The 14,126-nt window shown below is 38.6% G+C and overlaps 1 protein-coding gene across 1 annotated transcript in view; it reads right to left on the reverse strand.

Moving 5' to 3' along the window:
* The window catches only part of arhgef40 (Rho guanine nucleotide exchange factor (GEF) 40), a 30,414-nt gene extending 20,029 nt beyond the window's left edge, over nt 1–10,385 (reverse strand). The window contains exons 1-3 of the mRNA XM_026295037.2: nt 10,105–10,385; nt 2,992–3,081; nt 2,079–2,186 (exon numbers count right to left, since the gene is read on the reverse strand). Of these exons, the coding sequence (XP_026150822.1) occupies nt 2,079–2,186; nt 2,992–3,081; nt 10,105–10,107 (201 nt within the window). The 5' untranslated portion in view covers nt 10,108–10,385. The remainder of the gene's footprint in view (nt 1–2,078; nt 2,187–2,991; nt 3,082–10,104) is intronic.
* Between the last annotated feature and the right edge of the window lie 3,741 nt (nt 10,386–14,126).

Consider the following 14,126-nt stretch of genomic DNA (forward strand, 5'->3'; position numbering starts at 1 on the left):
ATCCAGCAATTGTTAAAGCAGTCCATTGTTTTATAAGGGGAAAACATAAAATGGAGAGAAAGTCAGTGTAAATCAGGGACACTAAACAACATAGGCTTAAATATAGAAAATCCCACAATGACTCTGAAGAAACATTTACTTGGGAACTCAGTGAACTACGCTGAAAGAGGGTAGGCCTCTCGTGGAATCTGATGCACCATTAATCAACTGATATGTTTAGGGAAAACTCCTTAATCTAAACACTATTCGCACCTTAATCAATGCTGTGTCAGATCTATATCGCTTTTTATCCTTTGGGGTTTAAGACTCATCCAGAATTTCTCTTTTCTGTTCCCAGTCACATTTAATCATCTGACACAAGACTGCTCCCTCCACCTCTGTGCCCTCCAGACTCACAAGACATGTTGAAATTATATTCCTAATCGACCATTCCAGTCTTTTTTTTTCAGGTTCCTTCCTTTACAGCAAGATTCCAGGACAAGTTTCATCGAAGCAAACATCAGGTAATTGAGGGTAGATATTAGCATTTAAAAAGCATGTCTGACTTTTCCTCTCTTAAAAAGTTTACATCCTGTAACTCTGTGTGTTCTCTGACCCTCCGCCCTTTGCCTCCTTCTCCCTCAATGTGCCCCAGTGTTTGCTACTTCTACCCGCCTCCCACTTCTGAAAAATTCCTCAGTCAGTCTACTATAGTCTGCAACCTCCTGCATCTTCTCTTTTTTCAGACACACATGCGTGAATGCAGGCACAGTGAATGAAAGCCATGTTCATTCTTTGCTTCTATCCCACCGCTTCTCTGGTGCTCACTCTCTCTTTTCTCTCACAGCAGCAACACAGTCACATATGGAAGGAATTATTGTCATGACTCACGGTCTAACTCCCATCCCAGGCAGCTCCACTCAGCAACAATGAAAACAGAGTTTGCTCACAATGCCTGTGCATGTGTGTCTGTAAGTCTAGAAGAAGTGTACATGGAAAGTTGTAGAAGATCTTAGCCTCCATGTTTGTATTTAACATCATGCATTCTTTACCTTGGTATGTGTTTCCAGAAGTAAAATAAAATTGAAAAAAAGTTGTTCAGTTTAAACATTAGAGCTTTGAGATAATCACATGTTGCACCTCATTTGTATGTCTTGTTTTGTGTTTACAAAGCAGAAAGTGTGAGAGAGTGATGTGAGGACACAATGTGGAAATGGTATGTCTGCACATTGTGACCAATTTCATACTATACCCATGCGTTTTTTTTTTTTTGTGTATGTGGGAGTCAAAATATTACAACCAGGACTCTTGTATTTATGCTTTATTTAACTCATCTCTGTCTGTGCAGCATCCAAAGCATATCTTTTAACAGCAGCTTGTAAAGCTCAAATTTCACCAGCCAGTGTGACTAATTTTACCAGCCAGCTAGTGTGTTAGAGCAGACACGACCCTCTGCAGTGTAGTCGGTAACTGCACAGGGTCATGCACGTGTCAAATCATACATGCCTTGAACTTTGGAGTCTTCATGTCACCATGTAATGTGATACTAGACTGAAGATTTGACACCAGGACATGAACTGAAAATTGACTTGGATTTGTCTCTACTGACTAGGGCTTTATCCCAAAAGATACAAAAGCAATCAAAGCCTTAGGAAGAATTAACTCTTGATTTGAACTTAAGACTTAAAACTTGTCTCAATTAACATGAACACACATGAAGCCTTACTATGACTGGTTACCTAGCTTGAATATGACTGGTGTAATGCTCTGCTAAGACTCAAACCTGGATTTGGGCTTGTGTCAACTATCAACTTTCCACAAAAAACCTGGAAAGAAGTCATGCCTTTAGAAGTTGTTGGGACTTGACATGACTTGAACTTGTCTTTTAGAAACTTGACTTGGATTGGTTTCAGATGACTTCAGATGTAGCTTCAAACTTCACTGTGTAGCTTGTGACCTCGCACTTTTCACCAAATAAATCAAACGGTTAACAGCTGACAGATTTATCACACTGTCCTTTCTGCAGTTGATAGATGATTCTGCTTCTGATTATACAGCTACGTGTGTGTTCTCATATGTGTTTGCAGTTTGTAACTCACACAGGCATGCTGCTGGAGTTTGTGCAGGAGATGCTTGGCCGGAACAAAGTAGTCCAGGAGGTACCGCAGACTGTCGTGTTGGTAAGTTGACTCCAGGACTGAAAAAACCTGGGTAGGGTGCAAAAAGCGACAGGAAACACTTGAGCAAATACTGTTAGATAGAGAGCATTAGATACTTAGATAATTATGCAAACAAAACAAAACAATGTCATATTTCCGCCTGGTGTATACCTTACAGAGCAGCCTTTGTTTCAGCTAGACCTCAACTCATTTTTGAGGGTATCCAATGAAATTTGAAAAGGTTTCATTTGCGCTAGAGGGGATGAATCATCTTGACTCAACCACCATGTAATTAGAAATTAAAACAAGAAATTTGCCAAGGATACATCTACATTACTTTATGAAGCAGTTTTATCCACAGCACGAAATTAGATTGGCAACTTGGAATAAACCAATTATTAGATATATATAAATGCTAACTCACAATGGCCCAAAAGTATTAGCTGAAAGGCCCTTTAGTCCACTGGCTTTTAAGAAAAGAAGCTAAAATTACAAAAAAACACACCATGACTTTGAATTTGAAGATATTAGAGCCTATAAAGAATTCCCACAATGCATTGGTAATTGGCAGAAGATTGACTGCACTTTCTTCCAATAATGTGATGACTTAAAAGCAGAAATAGTTTGCAGTTTTGGTGAAACAAGTCATATCAAGCTCACAGTTTGAGGAAGCATGTGTGACTATAATTACCCAGCAGGTTAGAGTTTGTTTGTGTTGGCATCTAGCAGCAGTTTATGTCTGGGGAAAGCCAATTTATCTGCACATAACATCACCTTCCCCACATACTCCAACACCCCTTTATCATTTAATCAGAATTATTTATATCCCCATGTTAATTGCTGTAAAAGCTACCTGGGAGAGGAGGGGTGGTGCAGTGCTCTCAAAAGGAGGATAAAGCGACGACAGCGCCCCCTGCACACAATCCTCCATTGCCTCTGAACCCTGAGAAAGACAAAGATGGCAAGAGAGGGTTAATTCATAACGGCACGGTGAATCAACTCTGTGTTTGTGTTTAACAGCAGGCTTGTGTTACTTTCTGCTGACACACACACACACACACACAGACATATATACACCCATACTCCACTTTCAACTTCCTGTTATATGGTCTGGGGAGTGTTAAACATTTCCTCCAAGGCAGAGAAAATGTAAGAACCCCCAGAACAACAGAGTCCAGCAATTAGTGCTATTCTTCAAAACACACTCACACACACCGTACATGCATGCACAGCTGCATGCACATTCACACACACATCTTAACAGTGGGCCAGCCCGTGAGGTGGAGGGTGACAGAGCAGAGCACGCAACACTTAGTGTTTATTTTTCTACATAGACTGTTGGCATGACAACCTGCAACACTTTTCTCTCTTTTCCAACTTCTCTCTTTCTCTCTCCCTCCCTTCACATTTCCTCACCAACCTCTCATCTCCTTCTCTCCCTCCTTTTCTCAGTTTCACCCCACTCTCTGCTCTCTATTTTCCTCATTTGAAATTGTTTTAAAATCAACTTTTTTATTTCACCTCCGTCTGACTCTCCGATTGTCATCTGACAACAATTACATCTGGATTCTCTTCAACAGACACCATATTGTGCTGAATACCTACAACAACTGTGGGGATGGACAGAAAAGCCATGGGAGAAAACCCAGAATGGGAGAACAGAGTGTACGGAAAAAAGAAGCGCTGCTAGTGAGAGCATGAGCCAGGAGCGAATGAGCTGGTGGTGGTGCAGGAGGGAGGGGGAGGGGGGGGGGGGTTCAGAGGAAGACCTAGTAACAGTATTTGAAAATATTTTTTTCAGGTTTGTTTTTGTATACAACAGTGGTTTGGGTTGAGCCACAGCAGAGGATAAAATGAGTATTGAGAAGTATTTGAGACGAACTAGTTTTATTTTTCTTAGTTTTTTGTTTTGTTTTGTTTTTTTCAAATGCAATTTAAACTGAAGAGCCCTAACAAAATAAATTCAGCAAATCTTCTACTCAAGCTAAAGCTGAAACAAATAACTGGTCATAACTGAAAATGTTTTTTATCCAAGTTTGGATGAGAGAGAGGAAAAATTAAAAGTTAGGCACAGAAGAGAACAAGCAGTTGTAGTAGCGATAGGTTGAGACTTGTAAACAAAGCAGATGCAAAATCCCCATTAGCTCTACAGTATAACCCTGTAGAGACCTGCTCTGCTGAGGTTGCTCAGGATCACACACGAGATGTAAGATGTTCTGTTCCTTATCTACTCTCCTGCCTGCAAAGCAGATTTTTCTACTGTGACTTCAACCCCTATGGCACGAACAGCAAAGTGGCACCAGGCTCAAAATCATGCAAATTTATTTTTCCATAGTAACAAAACTTTTTGGATGGGAGCTACTTTATATGGCAACATGAAAAAAAAAACCAAACGAATGACAACAGTAAGATAAATGTTGCTGAACACAGCTCAGTTTTTCCAGAAGAAGGGTAGCTCAAGGGACATGTTAGTCCAAAAAAATGCCAAGAGACTGTCTTTAGAAACCACACGTAAAATGCCTACTTTAAAAGTCATAGTTGTCCATGTCAGTGATTTATCTAAAATCAAATCCAAACTTTGCCTGTTACATTGAAAAATTGCATAAAGGAGAAATGGCACAGCTCAAAGGAACCACTCCACAAATTTCTCCCATTACATTTAACTACATGTCTTATTATATTATATTGTCTTTATTTAAAAAAAATACACACTTTAGTATTAAATTTAAAGACAACGTCTACATTAAATGGTGGACATTTGTATAATTTAGATGTTTAAACTGATGATCATATGCTATCATATGATGTTATACTCAACATATATTATGACATCAAACAGGCTGTGCTGAAACAGTGCACAAATCTTCACTGCATAATCCACTAAGCGATTTTAAATCAGCCATATAAAAGTTTGCGCAAAGACATCATGCATGCAGGAGGAGGTGTCTCTTCCCTTGGACGATAGTAAACAACAGTTTGTCAGAGAGCATGCTCTAAAAAACACAGTCCTTGTAAAAGAGGTTCAAACGGCCTTCTGGCTCGTTGAAAGAAGATACTGAATCTAATAAAAGCACAATGGGGGTTTCAGGAGTTTTCAAGGCAAGCCAGCAGGAACTTCCTCTTTGACAAAAACCATTTCGAGGCTTAGTTTACACAATCTTAAATTATAGTAAAAACTAAAGCGTATTGCTGATTGGACACTCGACACTGGTATGTTTCTAATGCCTTTTAGAGTAATCACACTTTTGTTCTTCCTGAAACCGGCAGAATAACTACACTTAGTCACCACCTAGCTAGCCTGTAACAATATTTGGTTTGGATGTGTGATTGTACTGTATGCAACCAGCACGCCCCCCCCCCCCCCCATTTGCCCCTCAATATTCAGTCTCTTTGTGTTTGCACGCAGCTTTCAACAGGATATACCACTAACATCCGAAGAATGGAATTTCAGTCTGGAAGCACAATCACTCAAATGCACCGTGTGTGATGTCTAATAGGGAGAGGAAAAAATGATGCTGCTTTTCCACCAAACCACACAATGCTATAAAATGAATGTTGCTTATATCTAGTAAAATCCGTGTTTTTAGCAAAACAGTCACAGTTTGTTGTGTGTGTTGCCTGCATAGATGGTCAAGTTGATGCATGTGTAACTTTACAACTGTCTAGCCTACAGATTATAGTACCAATGCATCTAATGCAATTAGACACAGACGCATATGTGCACTTGAATCAAAGCAGCCCTGATGATTTTTTTGTAAATTAGATTACTCTTGAGACTCTAAGACAGAAGGAACCTTTCAAGTAAAATCTGGTGCCTTCTTTTTAAAGTGCTATAGGTGTAATTCACTTACTCCTAAGTGAATTACTTAGGATTCTTCAGTCAGATATTGCAAATTGTTGCAGACAAAAGCATGCATGTAATATGATGCATCTGGACTAGAAACTCTGTATTCATACTGCACAGCCTCCAACGTCCCTTGGAAAACTAGCTGTGCACGCATTATCACCAAATAAAACCAAACTAGTAAGATGATGAAGAACAGATCCTCATTAGGAGCTTGGCAAGAAACATGACAGTTTATTCTAGGCCTTCAACAGGGAAGTGGCATGTGACTGTTTTATACTTGATTAAGAAGTTAATAGACTTGATTTGAGTGACCCCTTAGTGTGTTTTTAAGTCACATTATCATTCTAAGAAAAAGCAGGGGAAGTATTTTCAGGCTTTGTTGTTGTCGTTGTTGAGAATCAAACAGCTATGCACTGAAAATCTTCATAAAACAGTATCAGTGGACATGTGGTCAAATATTTTAATTACTTTCTGGGTTGTTTGTGAATTTCCTCACTGGGTACCAGTAAAGTCTCATCTTAAGCTATAATAATGCATCACAATTTATTTATCTGGATTTAATTATGTAATATTTCTTGTTTGTTTGCCTGTTGACTGAGTACCACAGCTTTCTCCTGCATACTCTTCAGAGTATGTATAATTACAATATGGACACCAAAACCAATGGGTTTACTTTGTCCAATGCTATTTATGGTGCATGGGCATTAAGTCACCGGAAAAGTGTGTGTTAATGTGACACGTGGAGAGGCAGTAAGGACAATCAGTACACTGTGCATGAGTGTACATCCTCCTGTTTGTGTCAAATATGGACACACAGAACCAGGGTATGTCATTCTTGCGTCAGACTTCCTGTCTTTCTCTCCTCTATGCGGACTGTAACGGAAGAGGCAGAGGTTGTCTTCCAAACAGATGCCTGGCACAGAAAGAAAAATCGAGATGGGGAGAGTTACAGGAAAAAATAAGAGAGAGAGAACAAATCAAATAGCGAATGTGGGAAAATGGCAAGTGTATTTGCTAAAAATCCTAAAAAGACAGAGAGACATTGAGAGAATCAGACAGTGAGTGAGGGTTCAGGGACAAAGAGGAAAAGAGAGAAGGAGGAGGCTGACTAATGGGAGAGATCGATGGGAAACAAGAGCAGCAGCAACCGTGATAGAAACCAGATGTAGACCCTTACAGTACATGAAGGACAGAGAGAAGAGAGGAAGAGAGATAGAGCAGAAAGGAACTTTGAAAATAGATGGGTGATAGAATATGACAAGATCAGGAGGAAAAAATGAGAAAGATGCTGACAGAGAAAGAGGGAACAGAAAAGGAGGGGAGGTGTAGAGAGGAGACAGGAAAGCGAAAGAGGAACAAAGAGAAAAGAGGATGAAGAGGCCTGACACTGATTTCCTTTTTTAAATCTTGTGTGTGAGACATCTTTTGAGGTAGCCCAGTTTGGAGTATCATTTCTCTTACTTATAACCACACTGTTCTTACCAAATTAACTACTGAAATCTGGGACTACAGCAACATTTCTGCAATGATCAAATGGGGCAAGAGATGAGGGGTCAAACAGTCAGACAGAATGTAAACAAGTCAAGCATGCTAGACTGAAGTTTAACCAAGCAGGCAGGCTATAAACTGCGATGTTAACAATGTACAATTTGGGAAATGATTTTACCATTCATAAAATAAGTGTTTCTCCCATTAGGCTTTCTTTATGATCATCTGTTTTTTTGTGTTTCCTTTCTTGTCCCATTCAATTTTGAAGACATGCTGCTGTGTCAGTCTGGAGAGTACATATAATCCCATAGTAAGTGATAGAAATCCAAGTTGTAAACTGGATTTATCCATTAAACCCTCATTAAGTGACTTTTTTGTCATTATCAACTCAAACTGTTGATAGTGCAAACTTGTTAACTTAGCTGCTTATTTAGACATTCAGCAGACACAGGCCAGTTTTAGCATCAATTTGCACTTGTGCTTGTGTTTCAACCAGGCAAATTTTATATTTACTCTTTTTTTTTTTTCTTTTTTCTAGGGGGTGTTTATTTTTTCCCCAACTAGTCACTAGTTTTTTCCGTTTGCTGGTTGAAGTAGGTAGTTTATCAGAGCATAATTACTGAAAACACCTGGTTGCTGTGGCGAAAATCGAGACTAAGCCATAACACCACAGCTGTAAGCCTCAAAACCACAATAATGCACTGAAGGATGGTAAAATGCTCCATAGAGCTGAGAAGAAATATAGTTAGTGATAGGGCCTTTCTGTGTGGAGTTTGCATGTTCTCCCTATGTCTTTGTGGGTCTTCCCTGGGTACTTCCTCCCACAGTCCAAAGACATGCAGTTTGGTCTTAGGTTAATTGCCTGTAGGTGTGAATGTGAGTGTCTGTCTGTCTCTATGTGTCAGCCCTGTGAGAGACTGGTCATCTGTCCAGGGCGTACCCCACCTTTCGCCCAATGATAGCTGTGGGTGGCTCCAGCCCACTGCAGCCCTAAATTGGACCAAGCGGAACAGTGCTTGGATGCTCAATAAAGAAGTCAAAAAAAAAAAAAAAAAAAAAGCAGAAGTAGCTGTCCTTGGTCTGCCTGCTCAGTATTTGTCTGTCTTTTGACAATCACAGGAAACTCCATTGAAGAAAGCCTGACATCCCTGACTCTGTCTGGGTTGTTCCAGTGTCCCTTCTAACTTAAAACTCTAAGCAGGTTAAATCCAACACAGAAATTGTTTCTATTATTTTCATCAGATTTTTTTTTTTTTTTTAATTAGTCAGTTCCCTGGACCAACTCAAGGACTGGTACTTCACATCAGAGCTCTCCAGGCACAGGGAATGGAAATGCCCTCTGCCATACTCTTGGCAAAGAAACTGTGTGTGTGTGTGCGTGCGTGCGTGCGTGTGTGTGTGCATGTGTTAGCAGCCATATATATCCCTGAGCAAGTATGGATGTAAACATACAGACCTCCTTTGCTCTGTGTGTTTAATTATTGAACTGGATGATTGAGGTTTGTTCATACTGTTTCCGCAGATGAGTTAAATTTACCAGTAAAGAGCCTGGTGTGATAGAAATAGATGAATTTCTATACAATTGGGATTTTGCTGTGACTAAATGAGTTCTTGTGCACACATCTGTTTTCAGTCCCAAACTTTCCCAGCTGGGTACTGAGGAAGATTAAACTGCACATGTTCTTCCCTTGCTGACGTCCATGCCATCTCTTGTTCCCCCTTTCTTACTTTTTCTTCGTTTTCCTTTTCTCTTTCTCCCCTTTTCTCCCAGGTCCAATGTGGAAAATGCGGCATCACTGAAACCACTGTCCCTGCAGTCCAAGTCTCCTAAAATAAAAAGTAACTCTACCCTCCTCTTTTATTCCACTCCGACTCTCCTTTTCCTTCTGCTTTTTCGCTCCCTCTCCCTGCCAAACTGCTCCACCCTGTCCGACACACAGAAGCGGGAATATGATCTAGATCTTTTGTTTGTTAATATCCTTCTGATTTTAATTTACGCTCTTCTGTGTGTGCCTGTGTGCGTCTGCCATCTCCCTGTCTCTCTGCCTCTGTATGTCACTGATCAGACCATAAGTGGGTGGGGAGGGTAAACAAAATCCCCAGAGATGCAACAGAGAGCTCTTTCGTTTTAGTGAAGCCCCTAATTCCCTCTGCAAGCCAACCACAAAAATCACCAACGTCACACAACTTCAATCTTGTCATTATAATTTGCTGCCACTGGGATTTGACAACTTTACAAGCTTTAAACTGAGAGTTGCAGCTGCTGACTAAACTTCTTCCCAAATCAAATGAATAACCTATATCAGTGATGCTGTTTTGAGTTAATGTACATGTGGGAGTCTGGTTGTTTAGTATATGCAGACCTTAAAAATAGATTCTAATATATTTCTAAGACAAATTTAAAATGTCATTTTGCCATAGGTCAAAAACAAAAACACCATTGATGTCAGCCTTCCCCAGGACTCAAATTAAAACCAGTTCATATGCATTTTAAGTATCTGAAAAAGATATGAAAGGTTTTGTGATAGATGGCAACAGCCTGAACCACAACAAAGTCTCTTTCTTATTCAAATATTCGCAGTATTTTCAGACAAACTTGATTTCTCTGGAGCTTACAAAAAGGGGACTTACCATGACTTCAGTCAGGAATTCCTACATAGTCCTCAGCTCCTTTCATGGATTCGCTTCCTCTCGACATTTTCCGCAAAAAACTTTATAATTCAAAGATTTATAATCAAAGAGCCTCCATTACCTCGTTTATATGATTTCCTTCCCTTCAAATTCTTCTTTTTTTATGATTTCAGTGTGTAAAAACAGCCCTGATCTCTTCCCCTGCACACTTACCGCTATATAGCCCAGCCTGGGAATGTCCAAGCTGCAGTTTTTTTTCCTCCCCTCTCCGTCTGCCCAGCAGTCCCACGCACTCCCACCTCCCTCTTCTCTCCCATATCCTCCCCCCTCGCCTCCTCTTACCTAACAAGAGCACTACAGTCCCTCTCCGCACTCAAACTTTCCGTTTTTCCTCCCAGAGTAACATAAATGAATAGACAATGACAAGCTGTTACCCCACCCATGCGTAATTGCACCAAAAAAAAAAAAAAAACCCTCTGTTTTATTGTTTGGCTAATGGTGAAATTGCATGTTCTTTATTCTCACCGGGTGATAATTAAGTCTATTCATAATTCCATTTAATTTGACAAAATTGGCTTGTGCAGTCATTTTAAATTACTCTAATAATATTCGCCAAAATGAACTTGTTTCTGCAGAGAACCATCACCATAAGCAAACCTTTGCCAAATTGGAGTCACAGATAGTTACACCTATCTGTCTTTGGTCACTAAAACTGCTCCTTTCCCACCCATCTGACATGAAAGAAGAGTAAAAAAAAGGCCACACTAGCAATTTAGTATAAAACAAGCCTGATGGCATCACCTGTTGAAACAGACCAAGTAGGAACACAGTTATTCCTTTAGAAAGTTGGTGGCATGGCCCTTTAAAGGGATTTGCATTGAAAGTGTTAGCCAGGTTTCATGGGAACATAAGTCCACTTTGATTTTATCCAGGAAACAACTTTTAAAATGGGTTCCTGAAGTTGGCCACTTCTGCATTATAGATATAATTCTCTTGATAAAATATTAGTCACCTTCAAAGTAACACAATGTCTGTCTTTTGAATGTTATTTACAGTGCTACTGATGAAAACCATGTGTTCTTGTAATTCAGTAAACCGGCAGTGGAGAAATGTTTATATCACGGTGAGAGAGGACTTACTTTTTCCCCATGTATAAACATGGTCACACTTGCTTGGAGTTACTATGACTCACTATTTCTTATGTCTTTTAGTTCTCTATTTCCTCATAATAGTTTCTCACTGGATGCATAAGCAAGTGAAGGACTGTAGTGCATTATAATAGTCCAGCAGCGCCTACCTGTGTTGAATGTGTGATATTGCAATAATGAAAAAAGAGGAAACTAACTGCTGTAAAATGAGGTGGTTTATAATGTTCGTGCCACTTACAATATCAGTTAATTATGAAATAAATAAATAAATATTACTACAATAGGTAAAGAAAGATATTTACCTCTTCATTTCATTTCTTATATACTTTTTAGGAACATATACTTTCATTTCTAGCTTTTAGGTTCAATCTATATGATCATTTTTATATGATTTCTCTTAGTTCATCGAAAAACAATGAAGAATTGTGACAAAAAGATGTGGACATGTTGATTGACAAACTGATGGTGAATCAAATGTGATGCTGCAAATGCAAAGTGATATAATGGCTTTCAGAAGCATTTCAACACATTTGACATCTACTAAAATTTCTATCATTTGTCGTGGTAGAATAATCTTGATCTAAGTAGTGAGTCACCCAACTCAAGTCACCCAGCAAAGATATGTGGCAAGAAGGACAAGAAGAACCAGTCAAATATCCAACCCAGCAACTGTCTGTCGGCATGTCCAATCTGTTTCTCTAGCTCTGTTTACATTACCCAGGATGCTGTTATAATAGGTTTATTGTTCACTCATCATTGAAAGTATGTGTCATGAGAAACTGTCACACCTAGTGAAAACGCCCTAGAGAAGCATACCTTTGTCTTGCTATTATTTTATTTCTTTGTGTCTGGGACTTTCAAATTATTCTATTTAATTGAAAGGAAAGATTATACCATTGTGTATAGTTTATAGTTTGTTTATTAATAATTAGCTATGTTCAATTCAACAATTCATCCATTGAGCTTAATTTGTACCTCTAATACAGTGACTGTTTGCAAATTATAGCATATTTTGACACACTAGCACAGTAACAGAAATTATTTACTTGAATTTCAGTCAAAGAATCACAGAAAAAAATGTACAACCCTAGAATATTTTCTGTTGTCTCAATGCAAATATAACTACCTTTAATGTAATGAGCATCACTACTGATATTTGAATTTACATTGCTCTTTTACATTTTTTCACACGTCACGCAAGATGAAATGATAATGAAATAAAATATGCAGTAGGCCTAAAAGAAGACACAAAAATAATAGTATCATTGTGTTTTGTGTGGGAAAGTCTCTGTGCGAAAACATACTGTGGCATCATGAAGGGCCATCTATGCTGTAGTTGATATCATAAAAGGAGTACAGAAGTTTAAAGTAGTTATTACAGTATATATTATTCATCCTTGTTACAGACCTTGATTGTTGAAAGTACTGTAGTACTGTACTCTTTCTGAACCAGTCATTGGATCTAGAGGGGCAGAGGCAAGGGAAGTGAAAGAACTGAAGTAATGTACAATATATATTTACAAGCATTAAAGCAAATGAAGCATATGCCCAACCTGACTGGCAGATGAAATTGAGGGGTTCTTCACAAGGCTGGTCTTCCCAAAGGAAACTCACTCCACCAAGCATGGCTCCACAGGGGCTGGAGTAGTATTGACGTGCAGAGTTGTATGACCATTTTGTGAATTGCATTGAATCTCCAGACATCCAGAACCACGTCCCACCCATTATGTATCTGCCAAATAGATTTCTGAAAGCTTTAACAAAATGTTGCTGTTCATGAAATGTACAGTGCTTTTAGGCTATGCTGTGTAATCACTCTTTATAGCAACAGTTTTCTGTTTTCTCTAAAACAATATTTCTAAAAATGCAGATTAAATTCAACTTTTTCTTTATGAAGATATATATTTAAGGCTATAACTAACAGTTTTTGTCTTACTCTTATCTTTCTTTGATAAAACCAATTTGTCTATAAAAGTTCATAAGTTCTTTAAGTTCTGAAAACTCAAGGCGACCTTCAAAGATATTTAAGTCAGTCTAACACAAAGATATTCGGGGTAGTAGTATGAAAAACATTAAAATGCTGCAAATACTTTTGGAAACATGGAACTAATAAATGTTTGACAGAACTAAAACATTTTCTAAAGTGCTGTGTACGACTAGATAAGTCAGCAAATTGCCAACTTGTTGCAATTCTAATGCCACAGTTAATTTGTCATTTGCATGGCTTTGGTTAGAGTTATCAGCAAAGCATCCAAGCTTGGGATGGCAGCAATGCAAATGAGGAACTGCAGAGACACACAACATCTGACTTGAAGATTTGAACCAATTATTAAAATGAAAACCATTGGTATTTTAAAATCTATGCTGAAGACTGTTGTTTTTCCTGCTGCCTTTGAATAATATATCACTTTTACTTATCCTGTGAATTTTGTTGTTAAATGTGTATGGATTTTTATATATTTTATTAACTTTTATTAAATGTATTGTTTACTTTCTTTCCTTTGAACTGTCCTTTTTATGTTGTTTGCCTTCGTATGTTTTCTTTCTTGCTGTATGTAAATCACTTTGAATTGCCTTTGTGTATGAAAATGTGCTTAAACAAATAAACCTGCCTTGCCTGACAAAATTTAAATCCTAAAATATATGGACTAAATAGAAAAAGAACTGGGTAGGGCAGCTGCCTTTGTAGTCTAGTCCAGCAACTTTGACTTTTATCAGTGTGTATGCTGAAATTGCACTTATGTGTTTAACAGATGGTTTCTGTGCAAAAGGTAGGCTTTTTGCCTAAAGAAAATAGTCAGGTGGGAATTGCATTGTGCCAGAATGATCCAGTTTCTGGTGTTAGTTTGGCCATTGTTGAAAAATCATTGTATT

This window comes from Mastacembelus armatus, chromosome 18 (assembly GCF_900324485.2).
Source record: "Mastacembelus armatus chromosome 18, fMasArm1.2, whole genome shotgun sequence".
In the NCBI taxonomy this organism is placed as follows: Eukaryota; Metazoa; Chordata; class Actinopteri; order Synbranchiformes; family Mastacembelidae; genus Mastacembelus; species Mastacembelus armatus.